The 25,634-nt window shown below is 45.3% G+C and overlaps 3 protein-coding genes across 6 annotated transcripts; 2 read left to right on the top strand and 1 right to left on the bottom strand.

The window, feature by feature from the left end:
* Positions 1-2,236: 2,236 nt before the first annotated feature.
* On the bottom strand, positions 2,237-5,460 carry LOC125772311 (prestalk protein-like). 2 transcript variants are annotated; one of them, XM_049443880.1, is made up of 2 exons: positions 3,898-5,460; positions 2,237-3,285 (listed from the first exon to the last, which is right to left on the bottom strand). In XM_049443880.1, exons 1-2 carry the CDS (start codon positions 5,068-5,070, stop codon positions 2,644-2,646), a joined length of 1,815 nt encoding a protein of 604 aa, XP_049299837.1. In that variant the 5' UTR covers positions 5,071-5,460; the 3' UTR covers positions 2,237-2,643. The 2 variants fall into 2 exon arrangements, with proteins under 2 accessions (XP_049299837.1, XP_049299836.1); XM_049443879.1 differs by having other exon boundaries at positions 2,241-3,591; positions 3,898-5,458.
* Positions 5,461-5,526: 66 nt separating this feature from the next.
* LOC125772310 (collagen alpha-1(I) chain-like) lies at positions 5,527-12,717 on the top strand. Its single transcript, XM_049443877.1, has 7 exons — positions 5,527-6,719; positions 7,249-7,623; positions 7,789-8,678; positions 8,748-8,846; positions 8,904-10,028; positions 10,093-10,632; positions 10,693-12,717. Exons 2-7 carry the CDS (start codon positions 7,332-7,334, stop codon positions 12,418-12,420), a joined length of 4,674 nt encoding a protein of 1,557 aa, XP_049299834.1. The 5' UTR covers positions 5,527-6,719; positions 7,249-7,331; the 3' UTR covers positions 12,421-12,717.
* Positions 12,718-22,616: 9,899 nt separating this feature from the next.
* LOC125771544 (protein cortex-like) lies at positions 22,617-25,094 on the top strand. Of its 3 annotated transcripts, XM_049442260.1 has the most exons (4): positions 22,617-22,961; positions 23,034-23,183; positions 24,249-24,368; positions 24,454-25,090. In XM_049442260.1, exons 1-4 carry the CDS (start codon positions 22,823-22,825, stop codon positions 24,693-24,695), a joined length of 651 nt encoding a protein of 216 aa, XP_049298217.1. In that variant the 5' UTR covers positions 22,617-22,822; the 3' UTR covers positions 24,696-25,090. The 3 variants fall into 3 exon arrangements, with proteins under 3 accessions (XP_049298217.1, XP_049298216.1, XP_049298215.1); XM_049442259.1 differs by having other exon boundaries at positions 22,617-23,183; positions 24,463-25,094; XM_049442258.1 differs by having other exon boundaries at positions 22,617-23,183; positions 24,454-25,094.
* Positions 25,095-25,634: the final 540 nt, after the last annotated feature.

Genomic DNA, 25,634 nt, shown 5'->3' with positions numbered 1-25,634 from the left:
CGGTTCTAGCACTAATTCCCTTTGAGTGGTTCGATGATTGGAGCCGCGAATTTAGTCGCCATACTTAAACGGCTTACCGGGGGTACGTAATGTCGCGCCCTCACCATCATCTGCATTTGTTTTGCTTTCCAATTAACCGCGACCGCATTACAGAAATACGCGTATTGTGGCGCTGTGAGGGCACGAGCAGGGTGGAAAACATATTTTGTCGCTTTAAAATATCCACACCCGATGCAGATTGGAAGCAGCGACCAAAAAGCGGCCACGATACTGGCAAACGATTGAACTCACTACGAGCGATTGAACTTCGATATAAATAATTTAGCGTAATTTGATAAATTAGCTATCGAATAAATATTTATAGTGCCCGATGAATAATTTATCGGCACGCGCGATATGCGCACTTTCTAAGCGAGTCCTTCGCACCCTTGCGGCAAACGGGGAATGTGGCTAGTATTTGTGCATACTATTTTCGACACCATGCTGCTTTGCGGTTTTGGAAATCGAGTGGAAAACAGTTCACTTTTCATTTTCCGTATGAAAATTACAAGCACAGAGGTATGCAAAATTATGCCCACAATGAAACAGCAACGAAGGGAGTAGCACATTATATAGACATATTAGTAAATAGAACCAATTGAGATCGACTCGTCGATCATTCGACGGTGGAATGTTTATCCCAACTTTTTGTGCAATTAAATTTTCAACAACTGATCTTTTGTTTGCCTACCACAAAGTAGCTTCCACCAATGCTACAATGTGACGGTTTTTATCCTAAAATAAATTGGCAAGTTTGTTGTACATTTTTTTCCCCCTCAAAAACGGATTGCTCCATCATGACGGCCGTTATCACGCTAATCGGGTATCGGTTAACTCCAGTACATGACGGTGCCGTATCGTTATCGTAACCGACGGTCGCGGCGTGCGCTTTTCCGGTGCCATCGCAGTTTCCGTGCCAGCAGCAGTTCAATTGCGCACACAGACTCGCGTCAGACCCGGATGCCAGTCCAGTTCCGATCGGTGCTTTGATAGCGCAATGGATGACGGTATCCATTGGTATCTCGGTTTTCGGTAGCCCTTTGAAGGTACCAACCGATACCTCTCCCGGCGGCAATAATATGTTGTTGGGAGGTTCTGTTGTTTTGTCCGTACAGACCAACCCCCTCGATCGGGTGAATCGGATGGCGTGTAACGCTAACGGGGATGAGGTCCGGACGACAACGAAAATGAAGCCGTTTATTAAAGCGTTTGATGTTGTTTCAACTATAATGTACGTATTAATTTCCCCCATAGTCGGGCACGGTAACCACCGTGGTGCTGGTGCTTGGTTTTGGTCCGGTACTTATAAGGCGCTTAAGGATGAGACGTAATTCCGGGACTCACAGATGTTGAGTGAATGGAACTAGATATGCATACGTGTATCGGGCTCGGCAGCGGGAACAAACAAACAGGGAAGCAGTACAACAGTGTGGACCCGCTTCCTGCTAGTTTGTCGTTTATAGCACAGCATCCAGCACTCTTCCGGTGTCGCAAATGAAACAAAACATGGCACGACTGAAGCTACCACTATTTTCGTCATCATCAGCAATATGGATTTGGTCACGCATTACAAGCATTCGAATGATGATGATTTTTGGCGAATTGTTGAAACAGCATTTAATTGAGCGACGTCCATATTGAAATGTGGAATATGAAAGTTACTTTGTATAGAAAAATAGATAAATACATTTTTTTAAAATAAAAATAACAAACCGATTCTTCTGACATCTGATGACCCTTCCACCGCTATCCCACCCTTCCAAACCTCGAAGATATCGCCCAAATAATCATCTTAAAAATTCGAAGAACTTCTACGGCGAAGCGCTATAAGACGTAGAGGCTACATTTTGTGATTGTGATTATTTATATCACGTGAAAAGAAATTTTTTTTAGTGATATGTTTTTTAATCATGAAGAACGGCCAGACCGTGTTGCTTGTAATTATTGAAGACTTAACACCGCACATTTATACGATTTGGTTGAAAGTAGTGTTGGGTCAAGAGCGAAAGAGGTACCTCAATCGCTCCGCTCATCTTATTGTGCGCGCTCCCGCACAGCCCACGCGAAAAAGAGATAGCTGTATCGCGGGAATCGCTCCTACGTGCAGCGCTCCGTGTGGCGCGAAACTTCGCTCCTGAGAGCGCAACGCACAATCGCTCCTGTGTGCAGCGCTCCGTGTGGAGCTACCTCTAGCGCACCGCACACTTTAGAGAGCGAGAGCGGTGCGCTTCGCTCTTGCAAAAGAGCTACCTGACCCAACACTAGTTGAAAGACAATTTCTTCTCCGAACCATGAATGGGCTCCTTATCGAGAGTGTTCGCGGCCTTTTGTATAGTGATATTATCCTTCAAAAATAATAAAAAAATAATAAAGATAAAAGTGCGGACGATTATGCATTAACTATAACTACAAATACTATATATTCTCATGATTTTACCCATTTTTTATATACCATCACCAGGACAAATATACTAGGTACTTGATAAATAAAAAGCCCTTGCGCGGCTCATTGACGATGTGTTTATATTATATAGATACTTTGAGACAGGCTGAGATGTATAAATTCTTCCAATCTGTGGGAAACAATTATATACATCTTTTCATTTACGATGTATAAAGCTGGCATTGTTTCACATCGCCTGGTAAACAGAAGCCGAAAGGCTGATAGAAGATGTAACCGTTGCTGCAGGAACGTTCGTTGTAATATTCACCCGAGCACTCCAGATATGTGACACAGCTGTCAACCATTGCAGTTCGTTTTCCAGCATACATACACGGTTCACCGGCTTTGGGACCTTCTGATATTGATTGTGCGATAGTAGTCTTTTCAGTAGTAGTAGTAGTAGTAGTTGTCACAATTGCAGTGGTTGTTGCCTCTGGCCCCGTAGTAGTATATTTTGGGTAACAGCGTTCAACTGCTATATCACAACCAAATGTCGCCAGTATGTCGGATGGGAATAAGCATCCTTGAGCAAATCTGTGATTTTTGCACAAAATCATAGCATTTACACATAATTTAGAACGAACTGCCACCTCTCCTGCGTAATCTTTACAGAATCCTTTTATTTCTTCTAATGGTATATGCAAACAAGCCGTCCTATTATCGCAAGCTTCGAGAGGGAAGATATTTTCTTCTAGGCTTTCGGTAGTGGCTACCTCATAATCCGTAGTGGTTATACTAGGCGTCGAAGTACTACTCATATACGAGAAACAGTTCTCTATCGCAATCTCACAGTTGGACAGCAGGTTACTTGGAGGATAGAAGCATGCTCCTGCTCTGCTATAATTGTCACACAAAATCACACCATTCAAACACAGCTTCGAAGGAACTGCTACTCTACCACCATAATCTTTACAGAATTCATGCGACTGTTCCATATATGTTGCAGATGTGCAGGCCGTCCTATTACCGCAAGCTTCAACAGGGAAGATACTTTCTTCTAGACTTTCGCTAGTGGTTACTTCATAATCCGAAATGGTTGTCCTCGGCGTCGAAGTACTCCTCATATACGAGAAGCAGTTCTCTATCGCAATCTCACAGTTGGACAGCAGGTTACTTGGAGGATAGAAGCATGCTCCTGCTCTGCTATAATTGTCACACAAAATCACACCATTCAAACACAGCTTCGAAGGAACTGTTACTCTTCCACCATAATCTTTACAGAACTCATGCGACTGTTCCATATATGTTGCAGATGTGCAGGCCGTTCTATTATCGCAAGCTTCAACAGGGAAGATTGATTCTTCTAGGCTTTCGCTAGTGGTTACTTCATAATCCGAAATGGTTGTCCTCGGCGTCGAAGTACTCCTCATATACGAGAAACAGTTCTCTATCGCAATCTCACAGTTAGACAGTAGGTTACTTGGAGGATAAAAGCATGCTCCTGCTCTGCTATAATTGTCACACAAAATCACACCATTCAAACACAGCTTCGAAGGAACTGTTACTCTACCACCATAATCTTTACAGAATTCATGCGACTGTTCCATATATCTTGAAGATGTGCAAGCCGTCCTATTACCGCAAGCTTCAACAGGGAAGATTGATTCTTCTAGGCTTTCGCTAGTGGTTACTTCATAATCCGTAGTGGTTGTCTTCGGCGTCGAAGTACTACTCATATACGAGAAACAGTTCTCTATCGCAATCTCACAGTTGGACAGCAGGTTACTTGGAGGATAGAAGCATGCTCCTGCTCTGCTATAATTGTCACACAAAATCACACCATTCAAACACAGCTTCGAAGGAACTGTTACTCTACCACCATAATCTTTACAGAATTCATGCGACTGTTCCATATATCTTGAAGATGTGCAAGCCGTCCTATTACCGCAAGCTTCAACAGGGAAGATTGATTCTTCTAGGCTTTCGCTAGTGGTTACTTCATAATCCGTAGTGGTTGTCTTCGGCGTCGAAGTACTACTCATATACGAGAAACAGTTCTCTATCGCAATCTCACAGTTGGACAGCAGGTTACTTGGAGGATAGAAGCATGCTCCTGCTCTGCTATAATTGTCACACAAAATCACACCATTCAAACACTGCTTCGAAGGAACTGCTACTCTACCACCATAATCTTTACAGAATTCATGCGACTGTTCCATATATCTTGAAGATGTGCAGGCCGTCCTATTACCGCAAACTTCGACAGGGAAGATTGATTCTTCGAGGCTTTCGCTAGTGGTTACTTCATAATCCGAAATGGTTGTCTTCGGCGTCGAAGTACTACTCATATAGGAGAAACAGTTCTCTATCGCAATCTCACAGTTGGACAGCAGGTTACTTGGAGGATAGAAGCATGCTCCTGCTCTGCTATAATTGTCACACAAAATCACACCATTCAAACACAGCTTCGAAGGAACTGTTACTCTTCCACCATAATCTTTACAGAACTCATGCGACTGTTCCATATATGTTGCAGATGTGCAGGCCGTCCTATTACCGCAAGCTTCTACTGGAAAAATCGGTTTGTCTGTGGTTTGACCGGCCGTCATAGCTGTAAACACAATTAGAAGTAACACAAAATTCTCCATCTCACACACTACATACAGCGTTGAACGCTTAGTTTCGACTATACCGAGGCACACGGTTTCTCATGCCTTTATATAAGAGCGGTAACTCATTTACATTTATTGCTTTAAAAATTAAAGGATTCACATAATGAATGCCGGCATGATTTTTGTTTACGACACTCATAACTGATTTGATAAAGCAAAGCTAGAGACCTGGGGGAAAAGAGACGTTCATACCTACCCGGTCGAATAGGAACATTGTCATCTCTGTGCTCGCAAAAACCGGCATCATAATGCTTTATTGCATGTTGTAATATAAATGCTATCACTTCATGTTCCGGTTTACACGTTAGAAAATGTAACACATGATAGATAAGTTTAATAACATTATGGATAAATACACTGTAGCGGCGTGTTTTTATCTAATGATTATGTTATCTACCTTTTCCCGCAGTGGTTCTGTAGAATCAAGTATTTCATTTGGCTCAACACATCATAACTGTGGAATTTGCATTTGATGAATGAAATGAAACAGCAGTACAGTCCATGTACACTGAGCGAACTTGGTCACAAGATTCTTGTTCCAAACAGTGAATGGGCGGTCTAGCTGACAATTTAACAAAACGGTTTGATTATGCATTGATAACTGGAGACCAGATAAGATTAAAATTGCATCCCCATCGCATCGTTTTATTTATTTACAATAGTATGTACGGCCCGATGGTGCATGCGATAAACGGCGCCAGTCCACACGGCAGGACCCCGTAGCAAGGACTGACTATACGGCTTGGTTTGGTAAAAATAAGTCTAGTAAGCCAGAAATGGCCGGCGTGACCTGTAAGGTCGTTAAAGCCAAGAAGAGAGAGTGTAGGTACTTCCTACGATTCTCTCATTTGTGGTAGCATTTTTGCAACTATTTCGGAAAACTTTCAAACACAAACATTATTTTTTTCTAGCTATAAAAACTGTTTTGGTATGTGTAATTTACACAGTGTGAAATAGAAATTTAACACACACACAACGTTTTGATTGATCGTATGTAAATATTAATCAATAGCGCCATCTTGTGCGATCTTCATCACATTTTACCCGCCAACCATCGAACCGTACAATGTCGTACGTCTCTGTATCGTCGTGCAATTAGAATTAATCGCTTCCTTCACAGCCCTTCAAGCCCACCGTCTCAACCCGTGCCCTATGTGCAATCTGTATTGAATGTGCACAAACTATGATTTAATTCTGCCGCGAACTAGAAAACCATCTGTATTGAGAGACGTACTCGCACTGGTGTTGTGTGTGCACGCACGACGATGCTCTTGTTAAAGTAATTAAAATGCGTTCATGAATCGGCCACGTTTCTTCACTAGCGCCAAGTGTCGCACAAGCATCGCAAGAAGTTTGTTCTTGCTAACCGAAACGAGATCTCTTCTACCATATGTGGTGCGATCGCTGGGTCGTAAAGTTGGGGCTGATCCCGCAGTATAAAAAGATCACCAAATTCTGCCAAAAGTTCAGTTGTTCGGGTGGTGTTATCATGTACACACTGGAAGCTGGTCCCACCCCAAGTGCTTAAGTATCGGAAGAAAGTGCGTGAAGTGAGCCCGTGATTCAGCCGAGCGGATGCAGTGGTGTTTGCCCCACTGAATGCTCTTAGTGGGACTTACTCTGAAGTAAGTTTTGCTATTCAATTGTGTGCGCTAGTAACGGTGTATGTGTGCGTATGTTAGTGCTAGAACGAGATGTCAAGGACTTCCTGAGAAGATCGTTTGCAAAAAATTCTCTTCAGCTGCGTTAAACACGAAAGTTGTCAGTGTGTTCTATACTTCTATGTTCTATTTCGGTGTTTTTTTATCGTCGACTAGCTAACAAGTGCTTATGCTGATAGCGTGGCAAGCTAGAACGTGTGGATGATGTGAAATTGAAATTAGACCACGCGTTACTGGTGCACTGAACCAATTTGATAATGACACAAAATTGGGTCCTAAAGAGCCGTCCAATTTTTCCCGGGTCCCATCTGAACAATGTTGTACGAACGAATTCTTATCAGTGTTTCAAAGCAGTTCGGTGACTGCTGTTTCTACTGTTGCACACGCGGTCTTCAAATTTAGTAGCACTCTTGCAATCGTGTGGTTTGGTTTGATCAATTTGTTAATTGAGCGTTTCGTTTGTTTTACCTACACTTTAAACCTCTTCCCGTAGAATATCCGAAAGGACGCGAACAGCGAACATGTGCTAGGGGAGAGTCCAAAAAACCCGAAAGGAGGATAAGCCCACGCACCACCATGAAGTTCCGTCTAGGACGTCCGCTACTTCTGGCGGTGTTCTTTATCATAGTGATAGTTGCCGATCAGATACGATGCGACGATGAACCAGCCACTGCATCGGTTAAACCGGTTAAAAGGAAGGCCAAAAAGAGCAAATCGAAAAAGCTGGCTACGAAGAACCTAAAAAAAGTACGTCCCGATCGTCCACAAGCCGATCGACCACAGGCACAACCACCGGAATACGATTCAGCGTATGATTATGGGGAAAATTACGACTACGGGACGGACCCCGATTATGACGGTGAGAGTGGTAAGTATGCAAGAAGTAAGACGATAAATGATCATCATCTGCACCATCACTTAATGTGCTGTATGCTAGATGACTTAAACTCGATAATCACTTTGCCAGCTGTGTGAGCGATCGTCATACATATTAGCGGTATGATGTAATGATTTCGCGCTTTACTTTCAATAGGCTCTCGCAATCCAGATGCTGGCTTCCGACAGCCAGAAGACGAAATCCCACGCGTCTCGACAACAACAACCACCACCACTGCGAGGGTTCCCGAACCAGAACCGATTGTACAACCCTTCACCTGCCTCCACGAGGGGAAGTGGTATCGGGAAGGCGAAGTGTTCCAGTCTGGCTATAAAGGTTGTGCCACGTGCCGCTGTCGGAATGGTTCGATACAATGTGACGAGGCAGACTGTCCACGTGTCATTCCGACTACAACAACTACAACCACTACTACGACCACAGAGAGACCGGAGTTCGATGCATCGGCTGTTGGAAATCGTCTGCCTGCAGCTCCTTCCGGCGAACCGGGTATACCTGGTGAAGCGGGACAACCAGGTATTCCAGGAACGCCCGGTATTCCTGGACCACCAGGACCTCCGGGACCGGCACCAGATCTAACATTCTACACTCAACAGATGCAAGAAACCATGGGTGGAGCAGATAAAGGGCCAGGGCCAGAAAACTTCCAGTTCATGCAAGCTCAGGTTGGTCCTGTTGGTCCGCGAGGCCCGCCCGGTCCAACCGGTGCAACGGGTCCGCAAGGATTTCAAGGATCGCGTGGTGAACCAGGTGAGCCAGGACCACCTGGTGTAGGTGGTCCTCCCGGGGCACGTGGATTACCTGGTCCTCCCGGTAAAGATGGTGCTGCAGGTGATGATGGTGAAGTTGGACCACAAGGTCCTGTTGGATTATCAGGACCACGTGGATTGCCAGGTATGCCCGGTGTGCCTGGTCTGAAAGGCCATCAGGGACTGCCAGGACCCGAAGGTATGAAAGGCGAAACTGGATCGGTTGGTGAAAAGGGTTCCGTTGGAGCTACAGGACCAGCAGGAGTTCCAGGAGCAGTTGTACGTACAAATCCAAAATGATTCTGTTGAGTGTCATATGATGTTTTAATACTGTATTTCGATAACCAGGGACCTGCCGGACCTCGAGGAGAAAGAGGACGCGAAGGACCTCCGGGACCTTCGGGTTTGAGAGGCATTGATGGAATTGCTGGACCACCGGGACCACCGGTAAGCAATATGCTAGGAAAAAATCGTCTTAAGTTTAATACGACACTTATGCTTTAGGGTCCCGTTGGTAAACAAGGGCCACCTGGCTTTCCTGGAAGCAACGGAGCGAAGGGAGACATGGGAGGAGCCGGTCCGAAAGGTAGCCAAGGTCCTCAAGGTCCCCGAGGTGAATCTGGTCGGCCAGGACAACCGGGAGAACCAGGCTTGAACGGTCCACCCGGTAAAGATGGAGTATCTGGAGAGAAAGGAAGTCCTGGATCGCCTGGAATAGCGGGCCCTCCTGGATTCCCTGGTCCTCGAGGCGCACCGGGTGCTAATGGTAGTCCGGGAGACGCTGGCACGAAAGGTGAACCAGGCCTACCGGGTGAGCGAGGATACAAAGGAGAAGCCGGGATAAAGGGAGAAGGTGGCATTCCCGGAACCCGAGGTCTCCCGGGAGCTGTAGGTCCAGAAGGAAAGCGAGGCAAACGAGGCATGAAAGGACCCACGGGACTTCCGGGATCGCAAGGAGAACGTGGTCTACCAGGATCTCCTGGACTCCCCGGTCCCGACGGTGCACAGGGTGTTAAGGGACAGTCCGGGGATCGCGGAGCGATGGGACCCCAGGGTCCGAAGGGATCCAGTGGGGATCCGGGACCACCGGGAGCCCCAGGCATGCAAGGCTTGCGTGGACAACCGGGGCGACCAGGTGCACAGGGTAAGGCTGGTACACCCGGGGAACGCGGATTGCCTGGTGCAGACGGTAAGGTTGGTGAACCAGGACCTCAAGGATTGCAAGGATTGCCAGGACCGATGGGATTGCCCGGTGACAAGGGATTCACGGGTGAACCCGGAAAAGATGGAGATATTGGACCTCCTGGCCCGGTAGGACCGAGAGGTGATGCCGGTAAGGATGGACCGCCAGGCATATCAGGACCCCCAGGTCCTCCCGGAAACGACGGTGATAGAGGTCCACCTGGTACACCTGGGCCAAGAGGATTCCAAGGTTTACCGGGTACACCGGGTAATCCTGGAGCACAAGGAAAAGATGGACAGAATGGACCACCCGGACCGCCAGGCCCCGCTGGCCAGCCAGGTATTCGAGGTGAGCGAGGCTTCCCCGGAGAAAGAGGACCGGTTGGAACACCAGGAACACCTGGTCTGCGTGGAGAGCCAGGAGCGCAAGGAAACGATGGACCACCGGTTAGTTTCATACATTCAAATCAGTTCTACCACTTTTACAGCAATTTAATTAATGATTTTGTAGGGATCGCCTGGACCGAATGGCATGAAAGGACACCAAGGTGCTCCTGGTATGGTGGGTCTTCCGGGATTGCGGGGCCCAGCAGGACCGGCAGGAGATAAGGGAGAACGTGGAAGCTCAGGCCCACCTGGACCAGAGGGACCTGCTGGACGAGTCGGAGAACGAGGACTTCAGGGACCGATGGGTCCTCCAGGACCTCCAGGAGAACCGGCTGAAAAGGGTGAACCAGGTACTCCCGGTATCCCTGGCGAGCCTGGAGCACCTGGAGCAGTTGGTGAGCGAGGTGCTGTTGGACCGCAAGGTCTGCAAGGATTCCCTGGCCCTCAAGGCCCGGTTGGAACCCCGGGAGCAAAGGGCGATCGCGGCAACATGGGTCTGAAGGGCGAGCAAGGTAACTCTGGACTGCCAGGCGTGCCGGGTGAGCCAGGACCACAAGGATTAATTGGCTTGACCGGGTCCAAGGGAGCACGTGGAGAACCGGGATTACGCGGAGAAACGGGGCCGATGGGAACACCAGGACGTCCAGGAGATCAAGGGCCAATTGTAAGCATGATAAGCGACTTTGAATTGAAAATGATCACTAATGATTCACTTCCTTCACAGGGTCAAACGGGTAATCCAGGTGCACCAGGAACAGCGGGAATGCCCGGTCTGAAAGGAAATCCAGGAGATACTGGTCGACCTGGTAACGCAGGACCACCAGGCATGCCCGGACATCAAGGTGCCGAAGGAATTAAAGGAGAAGCCGGCAGCGATGGACCTCCGGGAGCACCCGGAAATCAAGGACCGCAAGGTGTACCAGGCGATCGAGGACTACCTGGACTTCCTGGTCCGAGCGGTGCTCAGGGCTTAAGAGGAATGCGGGGAGCTGCCGGTGAACCTGGCACGCCCGGTAAACCAGGCAACGATGGCCCACCAGGTGTTCCAGGACTATTAGGACCACCGGGACCTCCGGGACCGACTGGTGACACAGGACCGGAAGGCTCGCCTGGCAAGCAAGGACCACCTGGAATCGCTGGACGTACGGGTGATAAGGGACCGATCGGTAATCCTGGAACGCAGGGTACATCTGGTGCACCAGGACTACCGGGACCACCCGGTCCTCAAGGGCCACTCGGACAAACAGGTGAGCGAGGACTACGAGGAGAAACCGGCCCACAGGGTGTAGATGGTCCTCCGGGACCACGAGGCAAAGCGGGACCACCTGGTTTGGAAGGTCCTAAAGGAGAGAACGGAGAACCAGGCCTCAAAGGTACAAAGGGACATCGAGGACTGATTGGTTTGCAAGGATTGCCCGGTCCAGCCGGTGCACCAGGAGATAAGGGTAACATAGGTAATGAAGGACCAGCCGGTAAACCCGGAGAGGCCGGTCCTCGAGGGCCGCCTGGACGTGATGGATCACCAGGGCTTCAGGGAATGCTCGGATCAGCCGGTCCCCGTGGTCCTCCTGGAAACGATGGTAAAAATGGGCAGCCGGGTCAGCCTGGACCACCGGGCCCTCCTGGACCTCCGGGTGATGGGGTCGGATACGATGCGGCTGCTCTGGCTGCTCTGCTTGGCCATGGTCAGATGAGCAATACGAAGGGTCCAGATCCGAACATGGGCGATGAGCCGATGAATCTTGGCCGCGTGTTCGAGCTAACCGATGAGGAACGCCAGAAGCTGGTTGAGAATGCGTACGAGAAACTGAAGTCTGCCTTTGCAACTTTCAAGAAACCGGACGGTAAACAGAGTTCTCCGGCAAAGACCTGCCGCGATCTATTCGCTGCACACCCTGAGTTTACTTCTGGACACTACTGGATTGATCCGAATGAAGGTGACGCGCGAGACTCGATCCTAGTGTACTGTGACGCAGAAAAGAAGGCTTCCTGCATACTTCCGCAACCTCTCCGTACCAAGGAGCTTTATTACGACGGTGACGAACAGGAAGTGTGGTTGGGTGAACTTAAGGAAGGCATGAAGATTAGCTACAAGTCGGACAGCAATCAGATCGGTTTCCTTCAGTTGCTCTCAGCAAGTGCGACACAGAACGTTACCTACCATTGTCGAAACAGTGTGGCCTACTACAACAAGGACAAGAACAGCTACAGACAGAGCCTGAAATTCCTCGCCTGGAACGATGCGGAACTAACGGCCCGAGGTCCGCAGCGACTGCGGTACGAAGCCCTACAAGACGACTGTCAGCATCGAACGGCACACTACAGCCAGTCTGTGCTGAGCTACAGTACCGACAAGCCGATGCGATTACCTATCATTGACATTGCGATCCGTGACGTTGGTGAGATGCATCAACAGTTCTGGATCGAGGTTGGAGCCGTGTGTTTCCAGTGAGCCAAAGATAAAGAAATTGGGAGAAAGTATACCGGGGCTATGGGGAAAGCGGGTATAACAACAAAGGAACGAGTGGTGATGCTGGCAATGAAGCGATTGTGATGACTATTTCCTTAGGGAACAGGGGTGTCGATTCCTCTTCGTGCTTTTAAACTCCGCAGAAGATGCAAAGAGGATCCTGGAGCAACAACAACTAGGTGGAAGGAAAACTCTTTGCCTCGTCTGCAGGAGTAAGGGAGCGCGTGCGCTTGTATGTGTGTGTGTAAAAAAAGAATCAATAAAATAATTTAATAGTAAGGCCAACTTAAGAAAGATTATTTTGCAAAGAAAAACTCGCACAACCGATGACTAACCGACGGGAAAACCGCAAAAAAAAATTGAAATCGGACTCAGGAATGGATACGATCCACCGCATCAGTACGTACCGCTGTACAAAACCACCGCCGTACGAGTTTAAACGAGAGCGACATCTATATTTCACCATTAGAAACAATTCTCTTTTCTCTACTCAAATATATCAGTGAAACGTTTCGCTGATGTGCAACCAACTGTGAAATATTTCATAATAACCGTCATTGTTCCAAAAAAAACAGAAAATTTGAAAAATTGACTCAAATTTGAATTTTTCACGCAGGGACCGTTAAAAAAGATGCATGCACTGTCGTTTTTTTCATTAAAATTGCAACGGAACTCATATTTGAAGAAGAAATAGGGTACCACAGGTGGGAATACTCATATAAGGAAGGAATAGATTTTCTTGAATCGAAAAAGTTGCGATAATGTGACAATATCTGGATAATTACTAAATCTGTCCTAATCTGAACGCCTGATTATCGAAAACAAACCTGATCAACATCACAATGCGGCTTCTGGATGATATATCATGTTCTGGAAACGAGTATATCTTGCAACATTGTCCTGCACAGGAAAGGAAGAAAAATGCGCAAGCAGACATGAACGTGTAATGGAATTATTATTTATCATTACACACACGAAACGGACAGTTATGTTACGATTCTGGGAAGACCGTCGTGCGCTACCCTCGAGGCTGATTGGGGAACGAAGATCCCGGCATGATGTCTCCCAACGTGCAGCAGTACATCATGAGAAAAGCCAACCTGGGAAAAGTGTTACTGTGTTGTTGTACCGCGAAGTCTCCGGTCCCTCGGTGAGATGCAGCTTCTGGATGTGACGGCGATTAATCTCGGAATAAACATGGATGCAGATGAGCAAGAGCTGGCTGAACGACCTCACGCAACGTTGCCATCGGGGTGTCTCTGCTGCTCGAGATTGTGCTGGTTGTCTAATTATTATCTCCCACAGGTTTGCCGTTGCCTTATTATCATTCCGTTGATCGTTTTGCGGTTGGACAACTAGCCCGACAACTGGCCAGTGACATGGGATGCTGCTTCGTGTTTCAAACGGAGACCTCCACAACAGTGTGTAGCTGGGGGTCTTAGTTTGCTAAATGGTCATACGGTGCAGTCAGTAGCAAGACGACAAACATGGTCAAGATGAGCATCGAGGTGCGACCCAGGCAAAGTGCTTACAAATTGAGTAGCAAACGTGTGATCACTTCTTTCATCCTCCGAGTCGGTGAAGGTGACTCAGACGGAGCTTTCGGGATGGCGCCTAAGATGATCGAAATCAGTGATCTTATCTCGATTTAAACAATGGGCGATCGTCCCAGATGTGCTTTAAATTTGCATATCAGATCATCTTGAGGTACCATGAAGATCGAATAAATGGATAAATGGAAACTTCAATACATTGTGGTGGAGTACCAGAGATCCCAACGGCTCATTTGGTCAAGAAATAGCGATATCTTGTATCTACAAATGGGAAATTATGTGTTTAATTACTCTGAGGTCTCAAAATGTTGCCTTGTATGTGAATACTTTACATTTTACATCATGTTTGTATTCTGGTTTGTGAAAATATGAGTTCTTTTTCTTCATTTCATACAAAAACCACCTCCTCTGCTCAAACTGACTCGTTACAACACGACGACAGCTGTGCAAACAGTCGTGAACTTCCATTTAATGGCACCTGTTTCGATCCCTCCCAGTCTTTCAGCAGATCGAACGACCACGGAACTCCATGCAATCCCCTCACTAGTCTTACCATTGCCAAACATATCGCCATCATGAATCATACAAATCCACCACAACAGTCCAACAACGACTGCGACGGTCCACGTTCGCACAGTAAGGTGCAAATGGGCATGTTTTTGTGTGGGCCGAAACATATCATCAAGATAGGCAGTGCGACCAGGTCTCTAACTCTGGCCTAAGATTACCAAACACATTCTACCGGTATTTGCATTGGTCAGATTTATGCACACCGTTGTACACCGTGGCCAATTCCCAAGTTACTTCCATGTACTTTCGAGTGAGAAGTTATAGTTTTCGGGATCACAAAGGTACACTTTCTGGAAAGGAATGTCTTGTTGGTGTTTCCATTGCACTTGTCTGGAAGGGATGTTGTTTTGTTGCTGAAACACTGTTGTGAATCTGATCCAACCAAGTGGACACTTCACAAGCAAAGAGCACAAAGAAGAGTGCGCTTCCAATGCTTTTTTTGAAGAGTTTAATACCCAATTCCCTAGCTTTTTTAGACCTTCTTCATGAATGGGTTGTGATTACCTTCCTTTCAAGTAGCTGATATCCTACAACAAACATTCGCCATGTCCCATCAACGTGGACGGCACGTCAAAGCAACGATAATTGTGCAATTATGGGCCATTTTAGCTGAAGAAACGTTTCAATTAATGCTCCTCTCGATATCAAATGGAAGTTCTTATCGAATCTAATAGATTATGCAGATTCAAAGACGTCCGACTATACGCCTTACAACATCATCTTCTTGTGCGTCTAAACACCGCTCCAGGACGGCGACGATGATAAGCTAATTTTTATTATTATACGCAATTACTATTTTTCAACTACGATTTGTTGGTAACATTCAAGCTTCTTGTGGGAAAGGGACCAGTGACAAGATTATGGAGCAGTTTAATATAAACGAGTTGGAGCTTTGAGCATTGCATTACTCACTGAGCAGAAGCTCGATGCGATTGACCAATCTGCCAGTGGTTTGTTTGGACCTGAAGCTCGATTCAATCAATTCGAACCAATTCCCTCTCAGTAAGCAGACAACTCCCGTTTAAGACTTGACAGCTGGGGACGATCGGTTAGATCTTGAGTTCAACTCGAGCAGTGTAATAAACGACCACCAGAAGCACTCAACTGGCGCAAAGTTTATGCATCCGAGTGACATAATAATTAGCGCCGCTACCAACCAACCGACGGCGACATTCGGGACGGACGACGATTGCGCTCACGATTTGCGCGAGATATCACACAGAAATGGGGTCGTTAATTATTGTAATTGTGTACTGTTTATATTCTGCACAGCTTCTTGAGCCACAATTAGCCAAAGCTTTACGATGCAGAGGGCGCGCGCGTTGGGAAATAATTTGTTGGTACCGATTAGGGCTGCAGAAAAAATGCCTCCTTTTTATGTGTAACATACTTTATTAACCTAAATACTTACGCTAAAAATATGTGTGCATGATGCACACAAACGAACGATAAAAAAGACATCGCGTGCCTTTCTGCGAGCGAACCGATCGCGATTTCATTTCAATAATGGACTGTTTGTTTTATGAAACATCGAGCTGTGGCGGTATCAAGCTGATCAGATCGCGACTTGAGCTCTTCGGCTACAGACGACGATCCAGGCTCAGGCTCACTTTGGGGGGTCTTCCTCTGGACTGCTACTGGAAGACGTCCCATCGGTTCGGAACAACTTCAGACATTTCATTTGTACCATTTTACAACATTTGTATTTAAATTAGCTTGTATCTGTTTCAATTCCCGCGTGCTCCAAAAGCGATCTAAGTATATAGAAAATAAAGAATAAACAGCAAAGCAAGCCACATGGACGTCCAGGGAATCGCGAAACTCCCTCTGTGTTGGGTCATGCTGTGGACTGTGGGTTTTGAGACTTGTGTGGAATCGATTCCTTGAAACCGTTGTGGGCAGAAGCGGTTGTGAGCAATATCTCCATCATGATTCAAAACATAAATGCGAATAAAAGAAACAAATCTAGAAAAATACAGCGTCAATAGGAGAAATTGAGTTCATGCTTTTGTTGGAGTCTCCGTGCACTAATGAAGCAAACTGATAAGCCAAGAATTCCTTATGCTCTTATGGGGTATTGTGTAGGTATCTACTCCTAGTTAGGTGTGGTTTATCCACATTACAGCAATGCAATTGACTCCATTACCATTAAAATGCCTCCAAGAGCTTCCTACAATCTGGGAATGGAAATAACGATTGCTCTTGAATAGAGCCCGCGAGCAATAATGTATTAGGTCTTATCAAATGATACATTTTATATGCCATGGAATGTAGGGGGAAATACGATCGCAATTCCAATACAACATATTTTACACCACAATTAAGCATTATCAATACTTAATGTTCAACCCCAAGAAGGTATTCTATCTTCCGGGAGTAAAAGCTCAATGTAAACCTCCGCACGTAGGCACTCACTGAACGCTTCTTTCGCCTTCTCGGACAAAGGAATGCGTCTGGAGTTCAAGATTCGATCGAAAGCAAAGTGTGAAGACTCAGCAGGGGTTCTTCTCGCGAGTAACTTCTTGTTTAGCATGTTTAGTTCCAATGACAGCTCCGAGGAGTTGGGGAGACGGCTCCAATGCTCACTCCGGGGATTAAGCAGACTCTAGGTCAGGTGAATTGCTACGGAAAAGAGTTGTGGCTGATGATAAGATTGCCATTGCCTGAAGCTATCCAAGTCTGTGTTACTAAAGAAGGTGAACACATTTTCCAAACTTTCGTTTGTTTATTAAACATTTCTTTATCCAAATTGTTTGAAATACTTTAAAAGTACAACATGTCACCATTCGCTTATATACCACATCTTTTGATTTCTCTACTCCACTCAACATCATTCCTAGCGGACGTTTAATTACAACAAGTAATTAAAACCCAACCACCTCGGTATATTAAACAAAGCACCGGCAATAAAGTAAACCCCTGACATAATTGCACAAACACGAATCGATTATCAGGGACAGAATAACTCCACCTCGGGTGTGGACGGTTGGTTAACCGACAAGAACATGCACAACATGCAGAACAACGCTTAACATATGATAATTCGATCAGCGTTTTGCTTTGATCATTTAACGGGTGACATTTATAACATCTCTTTTTTATGTCCTTCCCTCTGCCTTGGAACAGTGCGTGGAAGGAGAAATCAATTACATGAAAATGATTTCTTATCACATAAATTAGTATTGGCAAAATGAAAGCAGCAACCCCTTTGGAAGGGTGCGCACCTGTTTTACGACCTCCGTAAACAATCAAATTGAAGAAAAACTTCCGGTAGAGCTAGTCTGTTGTCATAAATTCAATTACGAGGGAAATCATTTAAAATGTTGAGATTTATGAAAGATTTTTATGATTTCCAGTTTATAAGATCGAGACTTAGTTTTCTCCAGCAAAAAGGTTGGAGAGATGTTAAGGTATGTAAATCGACCACGCGTCCAATGAATATTCATTACAAGACTACATATTTCAATTGCTTATGCATTTCTTCTGTGATGTACAACAACTTGTAATGAAGTCACATGAAAAGGCGGTCGCGGAGAGTATCCGAGCTGTTTCCAACCACACACGCAACAAGGATAAGAGACACGCGAACGCAAACAACTCTCTCACCGTGACAGGATATCCTTCCCGATCGGATGTGTGTTGTCTCGGGAAGATGTCTTTTGCATATCTTTCAACTTGCGTTGCGTGATTTATCTCCGGCCGGAGCACTGGCCACCATTTAAGAAGACAAGTGAATTCGTTTCCTTTCAAACCGAACTCGTTTATCACGATGACGCTTTCGGTGTTTCAAGTTTAGTGCGAAAGGAAAGAGAAATCAGCTGTTATGTCATGCTGTAACTGTAAAACCTGTCCCAAAATTATTGCAAGAGTCCGATGAGGAAAGGAGAACAGTTGCATAGTGGTTTCGGATCAGTTGTTGTGCTCGAATTCGCATTCAAAATGAATAACGATGAAGTCATTGCAATATACTCTTCAACAAGATTGATCGATTGGTTCCGTTTTGCGATTGGGAAGAGGTTTGTATAACAAAACGGTTTGTTAGTCACACGTCCGGTAAACATCAACATCCAGATTGAATGGAAGATAAAGTTCAGAATGGTGATTGAGAGTGAAATGATCGTTGCGTGACGATATCTGCTTGATGAAGACCACACGCAGCACAAGAATTATTACTTCTTAGTAATTTGTTAGACCAAAATGATCGACTATAAATAAGCAACACAGAAGACGACGTCCAAAATTGAGGAGTAAATATCCACACAAACAAACAGACAGACAGTCAGACAGGGCGTACATTGAGTCGAGGTTGTGCAGTGTAATAACTTAATTACAGATGAAATGGTATTCATACCATTTAATGCGTCAGTCATCCAAGAGATGCCATCCCATCGCTAGAAACATCTTCCTATTAATGTCTTTTCCAGCCTTTGTAGAAAAATGCTCTCTAAGCTTGTTCCTTCTTGATGCACCAAACCCATACGCTTATGATGAGACAATACTGACCATAGACAACTACTTCCCGTTCGGAAATGGAACAGGTTTTGTGGCGTTGTTGGGAAACGAGTACGACGATCGGTGTCGGAAATGCACAAGCACAAACCTCAAGCGTAAACCGTAATCGATTCGCATACATTTATACTGACGAGCGATCGTTTGCGGTAAATCGAACATTTAACAAAAACATTAACGCCTTCCAACTGCCCTTTCCCTTCTGCAATTGAACGGTTGTTGAAGCAAGACAATACTGGGTGTATCGGCTTCATATAAATTGATGAGCCTTGGTAATTACTCACAAACAGGAAAAAGTCACCCTTGTTAATTGGTTCTGCTACACCAGGCGTAGGAATCCTCCAGGGTGACAGTCTTCTTTCTTCAAGCTTGAATTAATTCAACAATGCGCTTCGGCGAGTACCATCACGGAATTCCAGCATCGATCTTTATGATATCGATATTCCTTTTTCTTCCACCGAGTCGTTACCATTTCTGCAGATGATGGATCTTCCTCTTGAAGCTTCTTTTCTCTCCCGCAAACACCCTTTAAACTGATCATGCTTTTAATTAAAAGTTGTGAAGTTATGCTCGAGTGAAATAATTAGTCGCTTTTAACTACGCTCACTCAGCTCTCACAGGTCGCCCTTTCGAGTTCCAGCGAGGTTTGATTTCGAAGCATAAAATTCCTGCTCTAGAAGCTCGATCGAAAGCCCCTTTTTTCCTTCATCATCCTCATCATCAGACGGCGAGAAAGATGGCTTTTTATCAGCTCACGTTTATCATTCGAAAGTGATCGTCGGGGTTGAGTTAGACGTGAGCAGCTTGGACAACACTCCTGCAGGCTATCAGGTAGGGCTTCGTGCTTTCTCGGATGGGGAGTTTGCTCTTCTATGCACAAGAGGACAAAAAAAAAAACACCGACCGACCGATCGGTGGGTTGGCTGATAGAAGGGGTTGTTATTAAAATTCAATTTAAAAGCAGTTCCGCAAGGCACTTTAGCAATGGCATTTGCAAGCCGAGGTCGCCTCAAGTCGAAGGTGATAGTCAGCAGCTATTGGCTCTACATTCCGTGAGGTTAGGGTTTGAAGTTAGAGTGTATACTCTGGAATTATTGTGAAGCATTCGTGGATCTTATTAACTCCTGATTACACAAAACCATTATGTATTTTGTTAAGAATGAGACCCGCTGTTAAATGCATTGGATTTCGATTCAACGTGATCCTAACCTCAACGTTACAAATTATCTCAAACAATTATTTTTGTCTTCACATTTTCCCCCTCACATTTACATTTACCTTAAATAATCTGAGGATATTACAACATAATAAAAGTAAACTACGACATTCCTCAATTGCCTTTTCACACGTGCGATTTCCGTTCCCAGGCCATTGGTTAGATACAATGTTATCAAAAGCCGGCTTCAAACTCTCATTAACTATCCCATCCTCAAACACGATCGAAATCCAATCTTTTCCCACAGCACGCTCGCACAACTCGATCAAACTCGGTCCGGCTCAAAAACTTCACGGAAGCCTCCGGTCACCGGTGCATTCGCGTTTGCGCATTGGACCAAGCGGAACAGGGGGTTCTGGTACGATTTTCACAGCTCTCACTTAATAACTTAATTGCCACGGTGCATCCGTTTTGTCACCGGTAACCGGACGCTGCGGGAAAGTTGCCGTTGCTTACCATCGCGCGTACCGGCGCTTCTCAAAGCAGGTGTAGCGGACAGGTGTTGGTGACCTACCCCAACCTAAAACCACAACGTGTATGTACCGATGCGAACAGTGACCGTTTACAGCAAGCACTACATTTTCACTATAGCAGAACATACGGTTGCATTCAGACACGGGGGAGCATTCTTCTCGTTTGTTTTGTTTGTGCAGCATCCCCTCTTTTCATTCTGGGTGGCTTCTCTCAATTTCCCCTGATCGTGACCGATGCTGACGCTCAGCAAAAGGTTGTATCACTCTCATTTGTGGTTCTGTTCTTCGCAAGAACCTGTTCGAAATATCATGATTTGTTCAATCTCTCTCGTCATGTAACGGTAACTGCCAGCACGTTACGTGACACTGCAAGCCTGAAACCTATGCTGAAGGACTAAAACTTTAACCCTATCTATCTCCCTAGAATAACTGCCTTCTTCTTACATTTTACAACACTTATTTACAAGATGTTTGAAATAAGAAGCGCTTGGCGCATATACCAAGATCCCGAACAACAAACGACCGTAAAGGGTTCGAACGCGAGAGCCAATCCCTTCTGCAATATTCTCTCGAATGCAAGCAAGAGAAGAAAGAGAAATGAAGAGAATTATAAAAGAATAAATTTCCCCTAATTGAGAGCCTTTTAAGCGTAGCATGCAATTCTCTCTCGGAAAGGAATTGGCGGGGTTCGTCGCTTACAAACCGAACGAAAGACTTCAACGCGCAATTTTCGACGATTCACGTTTTAATTGTTGGATTTTGAGGTAAATTTTGCAGTTTCTTTGTTTAAGATAAAAAATGAAACAAAGAAGCATTTAACTACATGCTTATTCTAGGAAAACGTTTCGATTAGCTCTTGTTAATGTAGTTATTTTCAATTCACTGCACTAAAAATGTATTACTTTTTTATAAAAAATATAGAAAACCAATTGTTGATATAGTTGTTAAATTTAAAAACAAAGATCATTTATTCGGGTGACTCAATTTCAATTAGATTTGTATCTTTTTTCCCCTTAGTTTCCGCTACACCATGGTACATTATTCAACAAAATTCCCCGAAAGAAAAGCATCTTGTCTTCCATACGGACAGGATCCAACCAGTTAGGATAACGTAATTGAATAGCGCACCCGGTTCTGCTGCACACAGCATGCATAATCAATCGTCGTAGCACACAAGGGCGGCACACACCCGCCCGTACGCATACACATAATGAGCGTATTAAATTAAAAGCTGCGCCGACGCACCCACCGCAGATAAATGGGAATAGAATCTAAAATGGACACACAAAGGCATTGGCTGTACCGATGCGTCTCTTCAAAGTGGTCCGGGGTCGGTATGCAAAAATAGGAACCAACCTCAGAAGCTACCGTTTGTTTGCGCAATGGTTTGTAATTACAGTACGCAAAAACAGTGAAGATTAGCTAGGCCGCTCCATTCGACCTATATCGCCCGATGCTGAATGTTATCACAAAGACGGCCAAAAGCCGACCGGGACCTGTGCGCCTGTGGTCTGAGCGGCAAACCGGGAGACATAATGTTATCATTTGAAGGCAGCTTTTAAGGTTATCTTTTCGGGGAAGGAGAAAAGAAGAATCGAGGTAGGAATCGGTGGGAACTTTGGTATCTTTGTTCCGAAACGGAAAGCCATTAGAGATCGGTAGCTAATGAGCCATTACCCTTGCGATATTGTTTGGTCACTTGTTGACACAGGTTCAAAAGCTGCAGCTGTTGGTTTGATCCTGTTACGTATCGTAGCGAACTAATAACGTCTTTTATACAAGCTCGTATAAAGGAATAATCCAAATTTCATAGAATACGGTATGTTGATAGTATAAAAGATTTTTACTTACCTTATTAAACAGGAGTTTAGTCGACAAAAAGCCCTCAAACTGTTCCTTTTTGATGAGCTTTTTTACCCAACATATATGGGTTGTGTTGGCTGGGTAATGGCCAAATCTCGATCATCCAAGAGAATTCCACGCACTGTAACTTGTACGACAAGAAGCACTTCGTCCACAACACTTTGATCATCGCGATCAAGTTTTCCTGCGCGTCCAAATACATGGCCACCGCGGATGATCTTGGCCAGCTGTACATCTGGTACTGGAACGCTGGTCACCTTACGCCGATTACGTGTTGGGCCAGCACGATGTGTGCCTTCTTCGACTGGCATCCGTGGCGCGAGGACGAGATCGTTATCGGTGAGTCTGTGGTGACTGGTGCCACACAAAATCCCTGTGCGCTCTCAAAAACAGGATGTTTAATTTTATTAGCCGACAGCGAACCGATCATGATCGCACTGTACCACGTACCGAGCCGCGAGGTGGTGTCGTACTATCGACGGCAGGACTGCGATTGTATCGTGACGACGCTTTCGTTCAATAAGATTTCCGGCGAGCTGGTCGTGTGCTATTCCTTCACGGGTAAGTAGTAATTAAACGTCATTACGCGATTAATCGTCGGCTCGTGCTGTGGGATGAGAAAAAAACGGGGAAAGATTTAGATTTCGAGAGCACACTGGAAAGTGGGATGAACTTCGATGAGGTGCTAGCGACGACGCTTGTTCCTAATGACAGTATGTTTGATTTATTATCGAAGGTGTTTTCATCGCTTCGTGTTAAAGGTGCTGTAATCTGCACGTTGATCCTTCCACGCGCGGTTCACGGTGTCGTTCCTTTTTGGTTGATATTTTTACTGATTTATTAGAAATGAGATATTCCAACTCTCAGCAGAGTCGGAATAGAAAGGAGCAAATAACAAATACAATAGTTGGCAAGTGATAGGTTTTCTTGATGTTTCTAGAAGACCTTCAAATTGAAAAAGATATCTCTTAACCTCTCATTGCAACAAAGTATCAAGAACCGGATCGTCATTGTAAAGTGATCGATTGTCTCTTCGCCGGAAATATTGATACTCATTTCTTTAACCGTTCACAACACGGTTTCCTTTCACCAAGAATCATCCATATTTCACTTGTTTTAAGCGAAGATTTGTTTACCAAACCTTCAGCCGACCGTTACTCAAGCTTGCCTCCACGTAGCAAAATCTCATTTCACGCAATGCACAATGTAATAAAACTAATAATCATGATCAAGTGCTGCACAAAGCTATCGAGCGAACCCGGTGGAACCCGGTGCCCGGTCGCGTAATTATTGATATTGGCACAGAAACTCTTAACAACCGTCCCATAAAATCGTCCCGTCCCTTGTGGCCACCATTACGATTGGTTAGCGATATACACCACAAGGAAGGGCGGCCGTTGTTGCACTGGGCTTTTGCTCATTTCATCCACGATCGACGATGAGTGCGCACTGCGGTAAGGCACTGCGATCGAAATGGAAGCAATTTCCTCCGGCCAACATACTTTTTAATGATACAAATTTAATAAAGCAGCAAAAACATCGGCGGAGCAAAGGGCATCGATGCGGTGGATTGAATCTAATTCCTTGTTTTCTCTTCCCGTTTCTCCCCCCGGGTTTGGACGATAGATATGAACAAGCAGCCCGAAATACTTGTGCTCGCCTCGATGGACCGTGTGGTGGATGTGATGCGCAATCACGATGACGTCATCGTACATCTCCTGTGGAGCCCGGATGGCAAACAGCTCGGTACTGGATGCAGTCTACATGGTGGTGGTTGAGTCTGGTTCGGAAGTATCCATTAATTCTGTGCTTTTTGCTTCCAATCTTCCAGCGAGTGTAGGATATGATGAAACGCTCACGATTTGGAACTTCTTCGGCATCTCACCGACGAACGAATGCAAAAGAAGGAAACTGCAATGTGAACCGATGGCCAGTAGCGGTAGCTCACGGGATGGTTCCGTTGCCGGTGGGCTAGCAGGTGGTCGGGATGTATCGCGCATCCACTCCAACCGTAACAAAGAAGCCACCTATCGTGATCTGGCCTCGAGTTTTCTTTTCAAGGCAATGCGCTGACGAAGGAGCCTTCGTAGTTCCTGCCAAAGCCTTGCAAAGTTCCGTAGAAGTGAACAGTCATCGAATGCGAATAGGTAATTAAATTAGAGACATAAATAATTGCAGAAAGCAGAGCGAAATGAAGACAAGCCTTTTCCACCTACACTTTACGGGCAGGAGATAAGAAAATGGAAGTCTTTGGATGGAGCTCTGTTGCCCAAGGAGGAACTGCGCAATCCACTCCGGGCAGTGAATTGATCGTTTGATATCGACTGTGTCGTTAATGGTTGCTGAACTCGATATGTTGCTGTTTTACATTTGTACTGTACATTTATGTTCTTTCCAGATGAATGTTTCCCTGTGAAGAACTTTATAAAAAAGTAAAATAAAAATTTGTTTTAATTAAATTTTTAACTTGATTATATTGTAAAGTTCTCCTTTCAGAAGCTCTTTTGCGGAAAAAAGAATTACTTTAAACATAAAATTCTCCCTTTTTTGGGTGGATTGATTCAGGCATGTTTAAAGATCGTTTCAGAATGATTCATCCCAACATTTCTAGTGAATCAACCGTATTGCAATCGCATAAACACACTGCTTACTGTAACGTGTTCGGTCACTGTTTATGCTTCTGCTGGCTGGAATGATTTATTAGCTAGCTTCCCTAAATGCAACTGTATGAGCTGGATGCTAACTCCAACTCCATTCCATGCGAGGAAACATTTAAAACCGAGAAGCAACGCTTTAGGAATATCGGCATACGCCGAACTCAAAACCAGAAACATGATCCCTCCTAGTTCCTGCTTTAATATTAATCAGGAAAAAAAATCCACAATCCCCAGTACAACCATTTCATAAAACATCACCCGTGCTAAGATATTTCGTACGAAACTGTTGGCAACAACTTACCCCAACCTATCATATTATTGCTTAATATTCTTCCGCACATTATGGGTGCGTGTT

The sequence above is a fragment of the Anopheles funestus genome, chromosome 3RL, assembly GCF_943734845.2.
Source record: "Anopheles funestus chromosome 3RL, idAnoFuneDA-416_04, whole genome shotgun sequence".
NCBI lineage: Eukaryota > Metazoa > Arthropoda > Insecta > Diptera > Culicidae > Anopheles > Anopheles funestus.
The sequence above is the reverse complement of the archived record's forward strand: the minus strand, read 5'-3'. Positions and strand labels throughout refer to the sequence as shown.

Bases quoted from the DNA above. Each gene is read 5' to 3' on its own strand.
- LOC125772311 (XM_049443879.1), bottom strand. From the start codon at position 5,070: ATGGAGAATTTTGTGTTACTTCTAATTGTGTTTACAGCTATGACGGCC. The intron at 3,592-3,897 runs CTACTGTCTAAC...CCTCCAAGTAAC, and splicing joins GCTTTTATCCTCCAAGTAAC to CTGCTGTCCAACTGTGAGAT.
- LOC125772310 (XM_049443877.1), top strand. From the start codon at position 7,332: ATGAAGTTCCGTCTAGGACGTCCGCTACTTCTGGCGGTGTTCTTTATC. The intron at 7,624-7,788 runs GTAAGTATGCAA...TACTTTCAATAG, and splicing joins CGATTATGACGGTGAGAGTG to GCTCTCGCAATCCAGATGCT. The intron at 10,633-10,692 runs GTAAGCATGATA...CTTCCTTCACAG, and splicing joins CAGGAGATCAAGGGCCAATT to GGTCAAACGGGTAATCCAGG.
- LOC125771544 (XM_049442258.1), top strand. From the start codon at position 22,823: ATGGCCACCGCGGATGATCTTGGCCAGCTGTACATCTGGTACTGGAAC. The intron at 23,184-24,248 runs GTAAGTAGTAAT...TTTGGACGATAG, and splicing joins CGTGTGCTATTCCTTCACGG to ATATGAACAAGCAGCCCGAA. The intron at 24,369-24,453 runs GTACTGGATGCA...CCAATCTTCCAG, and splicing joins CCCGGATGGCAAACAGCTCG to CGAGTGTAGGATATGATGAA.